Source organism: Arabidopsis lyrata (genome assembly GCF_000004255.2).
Source record: "Arabidopsis lyrata subsp. lyrata unplaced genomic scaffold ARALYscaffold_5, whole genome shotgun sequence".
Taxonomy (NCBI): domain Eukaryota; kingdom Viridiplantae; phylum Streptophyta; class Magnoliopsida; order Brassicales; family Brassicaceae; genus Arabidopsis; species Arabidopsis lyrata.
This window is the reverse complement of record NW_003302551.1, coordinates 12,664,585-12,681,431: the sequence shown is the minus strand read 5'-3', so window position 1 is coordinate 12,681,431 and position 16,847 is coordinate 12,664,585. Positions and strand designations below refer to the sequence as shown.

At 36.1% G+C, this 16,847-nt stretch overlaps 4 protein-coding genes and 1 pseudogene across 14 annotated transcripts; 3 read left to right on the top strand and 2 right to left on the bottom strand.

The window, feature by feature from the left end:
* Positions 1–582: 582 nt before the first annotated feature.
* On the top strand, positions 583–3,793 carry LOC9313558 (U-box domain-containing protein 13). Its single transcript, XM_002877444.2, has 4 exons — positions 583–1,034; positions 1,335–1,451; positions 1,787–2,236; positions 2,325–3,793. The coding sequence occupies exons 1-4, from the start codon at positions 765–767 to the stop codon at positions 3,468–3,470; spliced, it is 1,983 nt and encodes a 660-aa protein (XP_002877490.1). The 5' UTR covers positions 583–764; the 3' UTR covers positions 3,471–3,793.
* Positions 3,794–3,825: 32 nt separating this feature from the next.
* On the top strand, positions 3,826–4,569 carry LOC9311856 (annotated as a pseudogene).
* A 24-nt stretch (positions 4,570–4,593) lies between these two features.
* LOC9311855 (2-oxoglutarate-Fe(II) type oxidoreductase) lies at positions 4,594–16,762 on the bottom strand. Of its 4 annotated transcripts, none has more exons than XM_021026977.1 (12): positions 16,568–16,762; positions 16,311–16,474; positions 6,633–6,658; positions 6,464–6,547; positions 6,348–6,402; positions 5,888–6,009; positions 5,696–5,793; positions 5,570–5,628; positions 5,423–5,479; positions 5,246–5,291; positions 4,943–5,022; positions 4,594–4,856 (listed from the first exon to the last, which is right to left on the bottom strand). In XM_021026977.1, the coding sequence occupies exons 1-12, from the start codon at positions 16,673–16,675 to the stop codon at positions 4,769–4,771; spliced, it is 987 nt and encodes a 328-aa protein (XP_020882636.1). In that variant the 5' UTR covers positions 16,676–16,762; the 3' UTR covers positions 4,594–4,768. The 4 variants fall into 4 exon arrangements, with proteins under 4 accessions (XP_020882636.1, XP_020882635.1, XP_020882634.1 ...); XM_021026976.1 differs by having other exon boundaries at positions 6,633–6,677; positions 16,330–16,474; XM_021026975.1 differs by lacking the exons at positions 16,311–16,474; positions 16,568–16,762 and adding an exon at positions 6,916–7,046 and having other exon boundaries at positions 6,633–6,822.
* On the bottom strand, positions 7,003–11,478 carry LOC9313557 (2-oxoglutarate-Fe(II) type oxidoreductase). Of its 7 annotated transcripts, none has more exons than XM_021026970.1 (11): positions 11,297–11,440; positions 10,996–11,191; positions 10,812–10,910; positions 10,689–10,740; positions 10,124–10,245; positions 9,948–10,045; positions 9,809–9,867; positions 8,700–8,756; positions 8,514–8,559; positions 8,272–8,351; positions 7,003–7,084 (listed from the first exon to the last, which is right to left on the bottom strand). In XM_021026970.1, the coding sequence occupies exons 1-11, from the start codon at positions 11,405–11,407 to the stop codon at positions 7,036–7,038; spliced, it is 969 nt and encodes a 322-aa protein (XP_020882629.1). In that variant the 5' UTR covers positions 11,408–11,440; the 3' UTR covers positions 7,003–7,035. The 7 variants fall into 7 exon arrangements, with proteins under 7 accessions (XP_020882629.1, XP_020882628.1, XP_020882627.1 ...); XM_021026969.1 differs by lacking the exon at positions 7,003–7,084 and adding an exon at positions 7,906–8,181 and having other exon boundaries at positions 11,297–11,478; XM_021026968.1 differs by lacking the exon at positions 7,003–7,084 and adding an exon at positions 7,906–8,162 and having other exon boundaries at positions 11,297–11,477.
* Positions 13,670–15,215, top strand: LOC9311854. Of its 2 annotated transcripts, none has more exons than XM_002877442.2 (6): positions 13,670–13,793; positions 13,920–13,977; positions 14,440–14,512; positions 14,585–14,745; positions 14,833–15,012; positions 15,086–15,215. In XM_002877442.2, exons 3-6 carry the CDS (start codon positions 14,459–14,461, stop codon positions 15,180–15,182), a joined length of 492 nt encoding a protein of 163 aa, XP_002877488.2. In that variant the 5' UTR covers positions 13,670–13,793; positions 13,920–13,977; positions 14,440–14,458; the 3' UTR covers positions 15,183–15,215. The 2 variants fall into 2 exon arrangements, with proteins under 2 accessions (XP_002877488.2, XP_020882638.1); XM_021026979.1 differs by having other exon boundaries at positions 13,702–13,793; positions 14,426–14,512.
* Positions 16,763–16,847: the final 85 nt, after the last annotated feature.

Sequence of the window (16,847 nt, the reverse complement as noted above, 5' to 3'; positions counted from 1 at the left end):
GACTTTTTGGTATAGGGGTTAGGAACTTTGGAGACAGAGAAGTTGATTATGAGATTGAATTTTGACTTTTATGTGTATTTCCCTTAACTTTTAGCATCCAATCAAAGCAAATATTTATCCATGTTGTCATGTGATCGCTGCACTTATCTAACAATAGTATTATTCCCTTTTCGAGGTATATAGATATCTAAATGAATAAACATTTATCTAAAAAGCTTAATACCTTACCTAATTCAAGAAACATGTAGAGTAGAAACAAGTAAAAAAAGTTTAAAAGGAAAAGGATTAGATCAAAAGAAATAACTATATTGGGATAAATTCGCTGTCCAGTTTGAACTAATGCTAGTTTTTTAAACATTTTCTTGCATATGATTAGAGAGAGGTATCAGTTTTTAAAATTTTAAATTATCGCTAAATCCAAAAGTATAAATTCATCAACAACTTTATTCTTCTATGACACCCAAATAATGTTAACCGGTCCCGGTCTGAAACAATCACAGTCCGGTTTAGAGAAGCCGAGAGAGAATCGTACAACTTGCAAATAAGCTAAAGCCGTCAGCTAAAACAACGCCGTTTTGGAAAAGTCCTCGTCTTCTTCTTCTTCTCTCCTCTTTCTCAGAAATCTCTCTCTTTCGCACTTTCTGCAAATGGTTCTCTTCTTCCTTTAAGCTCAATCTCGCCACTGGAAGTCTCAATCGGGAAGTATATCCATCTTCTTCGGATCCGTAAATCGTGATTTTGAAAAGACAGAGAAGAATCAATCAATGGAGGAAGAGAAAGCTTCTGCTGCACAGAGCTTAATCGATGTAGTTAACGAGATTGCGACGATTTCTGATTATCGTATTACGGTGAAGAAGCTTTGTTATAATCTAGCGAGGAGATTGAAGCTGCTTGTTCCTATGTTTGAGGAAATTAAAGAGAGTAACGAACCGATCAGCGAAGATACGTTGAGTACTTTGGTGAATTTGAAGGAAGCTATGTGTTCAGCGAAGGATTATCTCAAATTTTGTAGCGAAGGGAGCAAGATTTATCTGGTGCGTTTCTCTTTCGATTTATTGGTATCTTGATTAGATCTGTGTGGTCACTGAGAATTTTTGTTGATTAATGGAAAGTTTGACGAATTGGTGGTTTCATTGAATGAGAGAGCCACGTGCTTTGTTTGGCTATGGTAGTGTTTTGAGTGATATCAATGCTTCTTGAATTTTGATTAGATGTTAGATTTGGAGTTTTTGGTAGTGGTTGATGTGATTTGATTGATCTATTGGTAGTTGTTGAGAGTTTGTGCTCTGATACAGAAGATTGACATGAGTGATGTTCTTGTTCTGTTTGTGTAGGTGATGGAGAGGGAACAAGTGACAAGTAAATTGATGGAGGTGTCTGTTAAGTTAGAACAATCTTTGAGCCAGATTCCGTATGAGGATCTCGATATATCGGATGAAGTTAGAGAACAGGTAAATTCTTGAACCCGAGGCGGGGGAGGCTAGTGCGGATTAGTAAAGACGATTTGTAGTTCTTAATTGACGTAGAACTTGAATATTAGTTGATCATGAGTCCAGTTTATTCACATGGGACATAACATTAGTTGAGACACTGAAGTTGGTTCAAGATTCAAGATATGTCTCGCTTGTCTAAGATAAATGACTACATCTTTCAAATCATTAAGATATGGAAATCTTACGACCTGTTTGGATGTGTATTGAACCCAATTGTAATGAGCAAAGGATATGGGTCAGGGGGTTAAAAAAATTCGGATATATGCATAATTCGTAGCGTTTTGTTGTTGCAGGTTGAGCTGGTTCTCAGCCAGTTTCGGCGGGCTAAAGGAAGAGTAGATGTCTCAGACGATGAACTATATGAAGATCTTCAGTCGCTGTGCAACAAAAGTAGTGATGTAGATGCTTGTCAGCCTGCCCTGGAGCGGGTTGCGAAGAAGTTACAGTTGATGGAGATTCCTGACCTAGCTCAAGAATCAGTGGCTCTGCATGAAATGGTTGCTTCAAGCGGTGGAGATGCTGGTGAAAACATTGAGGAGATGGCAATGGTACTGAAGATGATTAAGGATTTTGTGCAGACGGAGGATGACAACGGTGAGGAGCAGAAAGTAGGGGTTAACTCGAGAAGCAATGGACAAACTTCTACGGCAGCGAGTCAGAAGATACCCGTAATTCCTGATGATTTCCGCTGTCCGATATCGCTGGAAATGATGAGAGATCCAGTTATTGTTTCATCAGGGCAGGTAAAGTTCGCTTCAACCTCAGCTTCGTCAAATTTATTTCTGCGATCTTAAGATTTAATTATAGAAGCATGCTCTCCTCTATGTATAGACCTACGAACGCACCTGCATTGAGAAGTGGATAGAAGGTGGACACTCAACATGTCCAAAAACACAGCAGGCGCTAACAAGCACAACCCTCACACCAAACTATGTTCTCCGTAGTCTCATAGCTCAGTGGTGCGAGGCCAACGATATTGAGCCTCCAAAGCCTCCAAGCAGTTTAAGACCCAGAAAAGTATCGTCCTTCTCGTCTCCAGCAGAAGCAAACAAGATTGAAGATCTTATGTGGAGACTCGCCTACGGAAACCCCGAGGACCAACGATCTGCAGCTGGGGAAATCCGCCTTCTTGCAAAACGAAATGCAGACAACCGCGTGGCTATAGCTGAAGCTGGAGCCATACCTCTTCTCGTAGGCCTTCTCTCAACTCCTGATTCTCGTATCCAAGAACATTCAGTAACAGCTCTTCTAAACCTCTCCATATGTGAGAACAACAAAGGAGCCATTGTTTCAGCTGGAGCTATTCCTGGTATAGTTCAAGTGCTCAAGAAAGGAAGCATGGAGGCCAGAGAGAATGCGGCGGCCACACTGTTCAGTCTATCAGTGATTGATGAAAACAAAGTGACTATCGGTGCCTTGGGAGCAATTCCGCCGCTCGTTGTATTACTTAATGAAGGTACACAAAGAGGCAAGAAAGATGCTGCTACTGCACTCTTTAACCTCTGTATATACCAAGGAAACAAAGGAAAAGCCATACGTGCAGGAGTGATTCCCACGTTGACTAGACTCTTGACAGAGCCCGGAAGCGGAATGGTCGATGAGGCACTCGCGATTTTGGCGATTCTCTCTAGCCACCCCGAAGGGAAAGCAATCATAGGATCCTCTGATGCAGTCCCAAGTCTGGTTGAGTTTATCAGAACTGGCTCGCCTAGAAACAGAGAAAACGCAGCTGCGGTTCTAGTCCACCTCTGTTCAGGAGACCCACAACATCTTGTCGAAGCGCAGAAACTCGGCCTTATGGGTCCATTGATAGATTTGGCTGGAAATGGGACGGATAGAGGGAAACGAAAAGCAGCTCAGTTGCTTGAACGCATCAGCCGTCTCGCCGAACAGCAGGAGGAAACGGCTCAGTCACAACCCGAAGAAGAAGCTGAACCAACACATTCAGTATCCACTACAGAAGCTGCAGATACTTAAAGATTGTCTTTGTTTTGGGTCCTCTGGTCATCTCTTTCATGTACGTATGTGTATTATTCTCACTTCTTTTTTTTCGCTACTCGGTCCTCCCTCGAGGTAGGCTTCACGGTAGACGGGGAAGAGGAAAATGGCCTCCTTCTCCGATCTACTTTTTAACTTTATGGTGATATCTTTGTGTGGACGGAGCAATCTGGTCCACAGGAGAGAAAAGCAAATATGCATACATACACGTCAACTTGTATCATTGTAACACTATGTTTGTAATCATTTCCACGAGCTTTTTTGTTTTCAATACAAGATCTCTCTGTTTGCTTTCTTAATAACACTAGCATTAAGGAGATATTGCTTGAATATAATGCAGATTCCGATTTTTCAAGAACAGATGCGTTAACATTATACATTTCCAGTGTTATATTATATATGTCGAACTCCTTTACTAGCTGTATTATGCAAATAGATTCAAAAAGGGGTTGTTTAATTAGGGTTTAAGATTTTAGCAAAGTGGCGGATAAGTTTGCTTATAAGCTTACAATGGAAACAATAGTTTCTGAAATCAGCATACATATGCCTCCTCTTCAGAAGAAGACTTGCCGTATCTGTTTCGACGAAGCTGAGCATATGTTTACTATTGCTTTATGCGGTCATGAATTCTGTACGGAGTGCGTGGAACGACATATAGAAGTGAGGCTAGTCGAGGGAAGTGTACCAAGATGTCCACATTATCGTTGCGGGTCTTAGCTAACTTTTACAAGCTGTGCCAATCTTTTGATGCCTAAACTAAGAGAGATGTGGGAAAGAAGGATCAAAGAGGAATCGGTTCCTATGGCCGACAGAGTTTATTGCCCAAATCCAAGGTGCTCGGCTTCAATGTCGAAAACCGGAGATGGAACTATGAGATGCTGTTTTGAATGCAGTGAGCCTGCAAAGTTGCGTGGCATAGTAACTTGTCTTGCGACGATTACAAGAGATTGGGTCCAAATCCTAGAGAAGATGTTATAAAGCTCAAAGCTTTAGCAAATCAGAATATGTGGCGTCAATGTGGAAATTGCAACCAAATGATTGAATTTTCTCAAAATGCAGGTTGATTTGGTTGACATCGATATGTGACTAAAAAATGCGAGTCGATTTAATAGATGCTTCTAATTAATCCAATAGGTTCCCATTAAAAAGGTATAGAGAGCTTGATGAGCAACCTCATAACAAGACGCTTAACAACGAGCCCAACTAGAACACCAAAGCATTCATATATAGTGGGAAGGGATTGGACCTTTCTAAAAAATTCCAAAAAAGACTTTCACTTAGGTCTGTTTTTTGTCGATGCTCAAATCCACTTGTGAATCCTGGTAACGTTGGGTGAGGTACGTTGAACATTTGATAGCTGGATATCTAAACACACATCATTAATTAACGTCGTTGAGACATTGTTACATGTCATATTACAATGTAACTTGGTAAAGAAGTTAAGGCCTTACTTGGGAGGGTTGTTTTCTGACTGGCAGGTAGGAAGACATTCTACTATACAGTCGTGACTCGGTTGCAGAAAAAATGCAATCTGCGGTGAGAACACATCAAATACATTTCCAGTGTTAGATTATATATGTCGAACTCATGTGTAAATTAAACATGTTTAACAAAACCGTAGATTGTTGTTGATAAATTATAATGACGACATTTAACATATGGTTAAAAGCTTTTCCACAATAACCGCACCGAAAAGTGATCATGTCGAAAAATTTGTAAAGATAGATGCGGATGGGTTTTGCCAAGGGACTTACGGAATATCGGTCTTGACCATTCCCAAGTACCCGATGCAATGCGGATCTATGTGTAAAAAAAAGCATGTGAGATAAATGTTAGCAAGAAAACTTTACTTGCAAAAATCAATCACAATGCAGAGGACTAAATGAGACACTAGGGAGAGTTAGCTCAAACAACAAGTATTTAGTATTTACTTAAAAATGCCGTTGCTCCAACGCTCCAGCAAGTCACCAATATTCACAATATATGCGCTGTAGATGAAAACGGAGTTAGTGTAGTGTTTAAAACGGAGCATGGACCCAAGTTGGGTCACCCATTAACCCAAAAAAATCTCATTATACCCTTTAATCGATGGTATATATTCCCACTTCCGAGGCTTCACGTCTCTATCCTTGCATATCTGCCACCAGACAATTTCTATAACCAAACCTGGTCACATCATGACTATAGTGAAAATCGTGTTATACCTGGAGCCCCATTACACTATCGGTTGCTAAGAGAGTCATCATTCCGAAATCAGAATGTGGGCCGCATCCATATATTCCTTTTGAGGGATCAGACATCCCTAAAAGGTAACAGAAAAGAAGAAAGACAATTACTTGTGATGAGTAATAACACTGACATTAAGTTTAAGATTACATTGATAAAAAAGACATCACCTTCATAGTGAAGCAAGCGCATAAATGCGAGGGGATTTCCCAGCATTTCTGGTTTATCAAAGTAATCTCCATCCACATCGAGCGCCAATGCCAGTACTCTAGCAATAGCCTTACAAACCCTCCTGCCAATGCAGAAAGGCTCATCATCATAACTCATAAGTATACGGTTATAAAAACTTTATCTATTAGGAGTCTCTTTACATAAAAAAAAATGTAAGACCTTATATAGTAAAAAATAAAAAGAAAAATCGGTTAATCCATTTATTACCAATTGATTTTTAAAAAATATTCATAAATTTATTATGGCTGTGTTGGAGTCAAACTTAATCTGGCCTGAAAAGTTATTTGTTATTTGCGTAAGCAAAGCACACATGAGACGCGTATATACTCATTGTGGTAAATAGGTTTAGTATAGTACCCATATATACGAAACAGCCAGAGAAGACGAAAAAAGACTTACAATGCTTCTTGATGGTATTTCTCCATGGTCGCCTGCCATCCCGGCAAAACATCTGCTAGAAACATCAAATTTTAGTCAAAGAAAAATCATTAAATCTACAAAAAGTGTTTACTAACCAGGGTTAGGCCAAATGTTAGCGCGACAGAATGGTGTATCGTTGGAGCTTTCGATTCCAATGAAAAAACTTTCTTTGTAATCCCCTAGAATCCATGAGAGGTTAGAACAAGATTGGGAACAATTAACAACAAATTTTTGATCAAGCAAGTGAAAGCTGGTCACACGAACCATGGATTTGGTTATCAGAGATTTGACTAAGGACGGGTGAATAGCCTTGATGCTTTTCGTTTTTCAAGACTTTCATTTTCTCGTCCAAAGGAAGAGCAAAGAACTTCTTGCTTTGCTCGAAAGCCTCGTCCTTTAACTCCTCACTAATACCATGATTTGTGACATAGAAAAATCCACAATCTAGACATGCCTAGAACAAGAATAACCAACAACGAGTCACATAAGTAATAAAAGCCACGCCATAATCATTGATGTTGATAAAAATAAAGAAGAAGAGACAAGCCTGCTTAAGCGCATCAGCTGATTGATGAAGATTGGTGTTGGCGAGATCTATGCAAGTAAGAGATGAAACATTGATGGTCGAAGCTTCCTCTTGAGTTTTGTTTTCCATCTCTCTAATTTTCTATGTTGACTCTTTCAGGATAAGAAGGAGAATGGCCTTTTCCAAGATTCTACTGCCATAAATTTCATATATTATGTACGCTCCACATTTTAAAATTTCGATCGGAAAATTATTAAAGTCTATAATCGACAAAATAACCACATCTTCCGGAAAAAATATCAAATTATTAGTTTGTTCTTTTTATTATATTTAAGTTTGTTTTATTCAAGAACTACAGGACACCTATTGAATGATCATCAATTATAATATGCTGTGATTCTATATCTTAAATGGGTTTTTAATTGCTTTATGTGTGAACAAGTGTTGAGTCATTTTCTATTAGCCCCTTGAGTCGATCGAGTCTTTTTCTAATACACTCTGACTGATGCCTTGCATCTAACTTTTTAGATTTATTGGTAAGTACAATAATTTAAATATTTTTCGCAAAATGCTTATTGATTTGGTTGACTTTCATTTCTATAGCTTTATGTCACTAGGAGGAACCAAAAGCATCTCAAGGCGTAGCCAATTTCACTATAGCAATGACCAAGGTGTTGGAACGAATTTGGCCACAGCTTCTATATGTGGCTACTGTCTACACTCTTAATTTGTCTTGTCCATCAATTTTTTTATGTCAGTAGTAGTCACGACATATGGAAGGTCCTTTTCTGATAGGACATATGTAACGGTCCTTGGCTTATGCTTACGTAAAAACAAATCAAATTATGCTTGTGATTATAAAATTTTGACATAATTCACATAACGATTCCAAGACATCTCAAACAGATTTTTTCCCTAATTTTATATAAAAATACCAAATAACCGTCGTGAATAAAGGATGTAACGCCTTCGACGATTTGTAAACTGGAATAACCCAAAATTCCGATTAGAGAAATTCAAACTCTTCTTTGTAATCACTTAAATGGTGATCTTTATTAGTTGAATAGGTCTCCATCAAATAGATATAAATCGTGGTGAGAAATCCAAATACAATAGAAATTTTAACAACAAACCAATTGGAAAACGAAGGCATTCATAACATGGGACTTTAGGGCGTGGTACACATGGACCATACTTCACCTAGGTCTGTTTTAGGTGTGCATGTGCTGCTTTGTAACGTGGGGAGATGTACGTTGAACATTTGATCGCTGGATATATATAATATATCTATTCATTAAACACAACTATAAACATCTATAAGGCAATGTTATTAGTTGAAGGTCTTAATGCAACAAGGTAAAGATGTTAAAGGCTTACTTGGGAAGGTTGTTTTCGGACTGGCAGTTAGGAAGACACTCTATTATACAGTCATGACTCGGTTTCAGGAAGAATGGAATCTGTGAGAAGAAAACATTTAATTAAATAGAAGTGTTACGTAATTTTTCTAATTCGCTTACGAACATGGTTGATAAAAACTAGATTTTTGAGAAAGGATATCAATGAGATTTGGCTTGTGGCTGAAGATTCTTCCATGCACTATTATATAGTAAGAAACTTACAGAATATCGGTCTTGCCCATTCCCAAGTACCCGATGTAATGTAGACCTGTAAGGTATAAAAACATGTGGAAAAAGATGTTACTACAAAAAAAACTGTACTTGAAAATCATGCTTCATGTTGTATTAAGCGACATATGTGTCACAATTGCCTTAGGAAAATTAAGCTCAAACAAACAAAAACTTTACTTGAAATAGCCATTATTCCAACGCTCCAGCAGATCACCAAGATTCACAATATAGGCTCTATAGACGGAAACAAACAATATAAATTTACCAAAACAGACCATTAATTATAACGTAATAAACAAAAATATGTTATGGGAGTTACTGTAGCATTTTAATTAAGGGGGGTGTATTGGAACTAGGATTTTAGAAAATTTTGGGTTTTTACTAAAATCACCTGTTATTGAATTTGTGATTTTCAAATCTCTTCTCAAATCCAATGTTATTGAAATTGAGATTTCAATAAAATCACTCACAATCTCTTGTTATTCAAACTATAATTTCTAAACTTGATATCAAATCAACTGTTATTGAAAACACAACTTTGTTTTTTTAAAAAAGCCATAACATTGATTTTGGGAGACTTTGGATACAATTTCACATGAGAAATTCAATTAAAGAAATCACACCTTGAGAGGTGTTATTTGGAAAAAACTTCTTTTAACAAAATAAACATAAGAGAAGTTGTCCTTTCACTTTCTCATTCTCATCGTCAAAAGTCAAAACAAATCTGTCACTTTTTTTTGTTCTTCACTTGCAGAAAAAAACAAAAGATTTCAATGGCAAATCAAATTCATTACCAACAAAATCTCTCTCAGTTTCAAGTTTTTAATTTGAAGTCCTAATACAAACACATAAACTTTTTTAGAACCACAACACACCATGATTTCTTTATCTTTTACCACAAACAACGTTGAACGTGTTTTGGAACGTGTTGCAGAGAGAATCCAATTTTTCTATTTTTTGTAAAGCAACGTTGCAAAGAGATCCCAAATTTTCTAGACAATGTTGGAGATAAGTTTTTTTTGTAAATCCAGTTTTCCTATTTTTGTTTTAAAAATCTCACCAAATCATCCAATATTATCTCTTAAATCTCACCAAATAACAAACTAGTATTTCCTTTTCTAAAATGAAAATTCTAACAATTCCACCAAAAGTATCCTAAAAAATCACATAACTTTCTCAAAATCCAAAATTTCCTAAATTCCACCAAATCCACCCAAATCTTTAATTCAATACACCCCCCTAAATGAATCAACAACCCAAAAACCCCAAACATCTCATTGTTATACCCTTTAAGTGATGGAATATATTCCCACTTTTGAGGCATCACGTCTTTATCCTTGCAAATCTGCAATTAGATATTAAGAAGTTTATAAGTAACTTGATCACATATGAAGTTATATGAGAGTAGTAAAAGTTGTGCAATACCTGAAGTCCCATTACACCATCAGTTGCTAAGAGAGACATCATTCCGAAATCAGAATGTGCTCCACATGCATATATTCCTTTCGAGGGATCAGACTTCCCTAAAATATAACAAAAAGGAAGAAAAATGAGGATAAGTATGACATTGACATACAAAGCTAATGCAATTAAGAAAATACCTTCATAGTGAAACAAGACCATATCTGCAATTGGATTTCCCAGCATCTCCGGTGTATTGAAATAATCCACATCCAAGTCGAGCGCCAAAGCCATTATTCTCGCAATAGACTTACAAACCCTCCTGATCATGTAGAAGGGCTCATCATAAGTATACAGTTTGAAAAACTTTCTTCCTTAAGAGTTCCACGGAAAATATATGTATGGCACCTAGTATAGTATAAGAAACAAAGAATTATATACTTATTTATTGTCAATTAATTTTAAGATGCATATCCATAAATTTTGACATGATGCTAGAGTTCAGAATTCTAAATATTTGCCTAAATTTTTTTTTTTGATTTTTATCATCTTTAAGCAAAGATAGTGAAATATCATTGTTTACTCAATAGTATTCGTGACCAAACCAAAGTAACTGAAGTCGCTTAGGGAATTCTATAAATGGAATATTTTTTGTTTAAATCAAACTTTCCAACTAAATTTTTATCCATCAATCATTGGGCATTAGCAAATTTTCCCACATGATTTCCCTATTTAAACATTTTCTAAGAAAAAGATGACACTTACAATGCTTCTTGATAATATTTCTCCATGGTCTCCCGCCATCCGGGCAAAACGTCTACCAAAAACATTAGAGTTTAATTAAAGAATAAAGCATAAATTAAAAACAGTGACACGGCAAAATCTAACCAGAGTTAGGCCAAATGTTGGGGCTATGGAATGGTTTATCCCCATGGGGACCATCTTTGCCACCTTCGAACCCAATGGTAAAACCCTCTTTGTAGTCCCCTAAACCCCATGACGTTACAATAAGAGTGAGATTCATGAACAACAATACTTTTAGCAAAAGCAAGCGAAAGCTGATCAGACGAACCTCGGAATTGGTTTTTAGGGTCTAAGAGAGAATCGTGAAATGGTGCATAGCCTCGATACTTTTCATTTCTCAAGACTTTCATTTTCTCCTCCAAAGGAAGAGCAAAAAACTTCTTGCTCTGTTCAAAAGCCTCGTCCTTCAGTTCCTCGCTTATACCATGATTAATGACATAGAAAAATCCACTATCGAGACATGCCTGGAACAAGAATATAACAAATAATGACGGAACCAATAATGTTTTTCGCAGAAGTTATAATGTTCATACCATAATCAATTTTAAGAAAAATAAATGGAAATAGACCTGCTTGAGTAAAACAGCTGATTGATGAAGATTGGAGTTGTCGAGATCTATGCAAGTAAGGGCAGAAACTTTGATGATTGATACCTTATCTTCCTCAGTTTTATTCTCCATTTCTCTATCACTCGCTAGTCTTTCTTTGGATAGGAAATATACAAGTTTTGTCCTTGTTTAGCTTATCTTATAGCCAGCGATGCCACTGCCATATATGTATTAACCACAGCCGCTTGGCTCCACGTTTTAAATGTTCAATTGGAAAATATCAAATTTATAATCTTTTTTTTAATTCGAAAAGTAAAGAGAAAGGATCAATAATGTAAATACTTGATTTTCAAAAACAGGTCATGTTGTCAGGTTCGTTGGCCATCTTTACGATCACATATGAACCTGACGAATCTTATCTCCCAAATCTCATTTGCACTCCAAATTTTGATAGATTTATAGAATTTGGTAAAATATTGCATTTAATAAGTTTTTATACCTTACTGATCACTTCAGTCTTCAAGAATAGCGAAAATGCTAAAGACTTAAGTAAGTATTACTAGCTCAAATATAGTTCAAACACATAGAAGCCCAAAAAATTCTTATAAATTAAGTAACCCACATTTACCATGACTGCTCATCCAATCTAGTTTATTACATATATATGAAAGTCGAATGTCTCTTTCGATAAGATATAAAGTTCGTTATGAGCATATGTTGCAAGAAGTAAATTTTTTATCTAGAGTTAATAGTTCGAAGCAAAAAATGCAAGGTTTTAATAAATAAAATCTGTCCTTTCCAGCATCATTAACTTCTGCGCAGCAACTTTTCGTCTCCCCAAAGGGGTGTTTGGAAGCACTTGAAAGGATGTGCAAGTGCAACGTCTTCCTGTGGGGTGGGGCACAATATTCAGCTCGTGGAGCCAAAGTTTCCTGGCACATTTTGTTTGTTCACCAAAATCAGCAGGCGGTTTCAGCCAAGTGTTTGGCCTGAAACTAGTTGATATGGCTCTTGTTTGCCGCGAAAGGATCGTTGTGGGTTGCTTGGCTAGAAAACAGGTTATTAAAGGAAAACTGTTTTCGGACCTCTTGACTTTCAAAGGTTTTGTTCGTCCCTATCTCTTCAGTCAAGTTCGATCAAGATGTTTAGCTTTTTTTGGCATGGTGATGAGACCAACGTGGAACCTTTAATTGATATAACAAGACCAAACGGACAAATGGTCTCTGGACCTTTTAATTGATATAACAGGACCAAACGGGCGAATTTAAGAGAATATTTTCTACCGAATATTCAATCTATACTAGTATTTTTGAAATACATTTGAGAGATCCGTTGTATCGATAAGCATGTTCGCAACCAACTACCGGTTATTTGATCAATAGGCGACATGCGCTATGACCAAGCTCTACAAACATGGTTTGCCTCTCAAGCTTTAGAAGTTCGAAAACAAAACAAAAAATCTCAGCCATTTTTAAATGCTATGTTTTCTCTAAAACTCTGTCTCTCAATTTTATGCTCTGCTATTTCTTTTTCAAACTATCAAAAGGGTGCTGATGTAAAAAGTATATGTTTTTTCTTGAATATAATTTAACATTTTATTCAAAAAAAAACATGTTGAAATTATGTTAAAAGAATTAAAATCAGGTAAGTTTAAGAGAGTTTCTCAGTTAGTATTTTAGTAAATTTGTAATTTTTGATACAATTAGAAAACATCAGGTAAATATGAATTCTACTAATTAGAAAACATACTCTAGAATATAATTGGTTTGTAAAGAAAATTGGAAACATTACCTAAAATAAAAGAAAAAAGTTCTTTAAAAAACATCACTTAGAGTGATAAAAAGAGAGTATATCAAGAGAAAGTAACAATAGAATATGAAAAATAAATTAGAGTAAATGCATTCGGAAATGTAATATTAATAGAATAAACATATAGATTCATTAAAAATAACAAAATATAAATGAATTTCAACATAAAAGATGACTATTAGTGAAAGTTTATGTGTTTGGATAAATTGTTTGGATGGATGATAAAAAAAAATTGATTAGTTTTTTTTTGGTATGAAAAAGAATTGATTAGTTAGAATGTTAATGAATTCATTTAGGTAAGTTTTTTTTTTCGAAATATAAATATATATCTAAACATGTTCATTTATATAAATATGTTGAAAAGAATTAAAATAGTTAAATCAAACGAATTTAAATCAGGTAAATTTAAGAGTGTTTCTCAATTAGTATTTTAATAATATTTTGATTACAATTATTTTGGAAATTTATAGAGTCATATACAAAAATTTCATATTGTTATTTGTTAGTATCTAATCAAAACGGCACGGTGTGCTATGGTATAATAAATAAACGTCACGGTGTGCTATGCTATAGTGCATAAACGGCACACGCAAACCAGATGCGTTTATAGAGCACAGTAGTGAAAAGTTTGCACCCAAAAAAAAAAAAAAAAAAAGAGATAGACGAGCGGATGCCCTAGCTCTCCGTCGGCGTCTCCTTGTTCCTTTCGGTAAGCTCTCTCAGATCGATCTTTTAGATCTCTGTTCCACTAACTCCGTTGATTTTGTTTAGATTCTGTAGTAGATTCGTCTCTAGGTCGCTCCTTAATTCTGTTCCACATGCTCCTCTTTTGTAGATTGTGGACTTGCCGTGCGTCTCCTCTTTTGGCTTATCACACCTCTTACTCGCATCAGGTAAGTAGTTTGGTTCAGATTTAGTGACTCTCACCGCTTTAGTTTCAAAGCTTATTAGCTCTCTGGGTCTCTGTTTTGATTGATTTCTAGCCTCCGAAGAGCCTTGGAATGCTTTACCCTATTAGCAACTACTGCAATTTATCTGAAAGTGTATCTTATTTTTCATCTTTGTATCAACATCATAGTTACTCTCTTGCATATTCCTATTCTGTTGTTGTTAGCAACTGCAATTTTGCTGAAAGTGCATCTTATTTTTCGTTCTGCATTAACATCATAATTATAGTTAGTCTCTGTGCTTTGTTTGGATTGATTTCTAGCCTTTCCATTGGTTACGATGGACCCTAGTAGCAACTACTGCAAATTAGCTGAAAGTCTATCTTATTATTCGTCTTTCTATTAACATCATAGTTATAGTTAGTCTCTTTTCTTTGTTTGACTTGATTTCTAGCCTCCAACTTGCAGCTTCACTTCTCTCTTCTCCATGGCTCCAAAGAAAAGGAAAGCTTCTGCTATCGAATCAGAGGAGGGATCTGAGGTATTTTAATATACTCTTCTAAGCTTATGTTTAAACAGTGCTGTATTGATTTTCTTTAAAATTCTCTTGTAGGAAATTGCTTGGATAGAGAAACAAAAATTGCCCAGCGGATCATCTCCTGTTTTGTGGGATTCCAAGTATGCATCAAGTTCTGATGAAGAATTTGAAGGATTCTTCGACAGTAGTAATCTCTTCCTCTCTGATGTGCATAAGTCAACCTCTAATGCAGATGTGTAAGTTGATTTTTCTCTTTCTATATCGTTCTTTTGGTTTTATTTTTTAAAGGGTCCCTTTTTTTTTTACTATTAGCATTGCAACAGCTTGGGGTTCTTTCAAGATTTCAAGTGCGACGTGGTTTCAAGGGATGTCCAGAAAGACAAGAAATTGTCTTTTGTAGTTCGTTTTTCATCTCATGAATTAGCAATGGCAGCTTTAGAAAAATATAAAGATGTTAAATTGGAGGGACGGACTATTAGTCTTACCCGGTCTACAGACTCGAGGTATTGTTTTGCATTCTTTGGTTAATTGTTATTTAGTATCCACTTATGCCAATTATTTTTTTTTGGTTGGTAGGTACAAAACTTTTCGCATCAAAGGTTTCAAGAACACACTAGCTCCAGCTATCAAACTTCAACAAGTGAAAGACATATATGGTAGATTTGGAAGTTAGTGAAGTGTTTAAAATGGAGCATGGACCCAACAATCAAAATAATCTCATTATACCCTTTAATCGATGGTATATATTCCCACTTCCTAGGCTTCACGTCTCTATCCTTGCATATCTGCCATCAGACAATTTCTATAACCAAACCTGGTCACATCTAAAATTATATGACTATAGTGAAAATCGTGTAATACCTGGAGCCCCATTACACTATCGGTTGCTAAGAGAGTCATCATTCCGAAATCAGAATGTGGCCCGCATCCATATATTCCTTTCGAGGGATCAGACATCCCTAAGAGGTAACATAAGAAAGAAAATTAAATGGGATGAGTATAGCATTGACATTAAGATTAATGTGATAAAGAAAATACATCACCTTCATAGTGAAGCAAGCGCATAAATGCGAGGGGATTTCCCAGCATTTCTGGTTTATCAAAGTAATCTCCATCCACATCGAGCGCCAATGCCAGTACTCTAGCAATAGCCTTACAAACCCTCCTGCCAATGCAGAAAGGCTCATCATCATAACTCATAAGTATACGGTTATAAAAACTTTATCTATTAGGAGTCTCTTTACATAAAAAAATGTAAGACCTTATATAGTAAAAAATAAAAATAAAAATCGGTTAATCCATTTATTACCAATTGATTTTTAAAAAATATTCATAAATTTATTATGGCTGTGTTGGAGTCAAACTTAATCTGGCTTGAAAAGTTATTTGATATTTGCGTAAGCAAAGCACACATGAGACGCGTATATACTCATTGTGGTAAATAGGTTTAGTATAGTACCCATATATACGAAACAGCCAGAGAAGACGAAAAAAGACTTACAATGCTTCTTGATGGTATTTCTCCATGGTCGCCTGCCATCCCGGCAAAACATCTGCTAGAAACATCAAATTTTATTCAAAGAAAAATCATTAAATTTACAAAAAGTGTTTACTAACCAGGGTTAGGCCAAATGTTAGCGCGACAGAATGGTGTATCGTTGGAGCCTTCGATTCCAATGAAAAAACTTTCTTTGTAATCCCCTAAAATCCATGAGAGGTTAGAACAAGATTGGGAACAATTAACAACAAATTTTTGATCAAGCAAGTGAAAGCTGGTCACAAGAACCATGGATTTGGTTATCTAAGGACGGGTGAATAGCCTTGATGCTTTTCGTTTTTCAAGACTTTCATTTTCTCGTCCAAAGGAAGAGCAAAGAACTTCTTGCTTTGCTCGAAAGCCTCGTCCTTTAACTCCTCACTAATACCATGATTTGTGACATAGAAAAATCCACAATCTAGACATGCCTAGAACAAGAATAACCAACAACGAGTCACATAAGTAATAAAAGCCACGCCATAATCATTGATGTTGATAAAAATAAAGAAGAAGAGACAAGCCTGCTTAAGCGCATCAGCTGATTGATGAAGATTGGTGTTGGCGAGATCTATGCAAGTAAGAGATGAAACATTGATGGTCGAAGCTTCCTCTTGAGTTTTGTTTTCCATCTCTCTAATTTTCTATGTTGACTCTTTCAGGATAAGAAGGAGAATGGCCTTTTCCAAGATTCTACTGCCATAAATTTCATATATTATGTACGCTCCACATTTTAAAATTTCGATCGGAAAATTATTAAAGTCTATAATCGACAAAATAACCACATCTTCCGGAAAAAATATC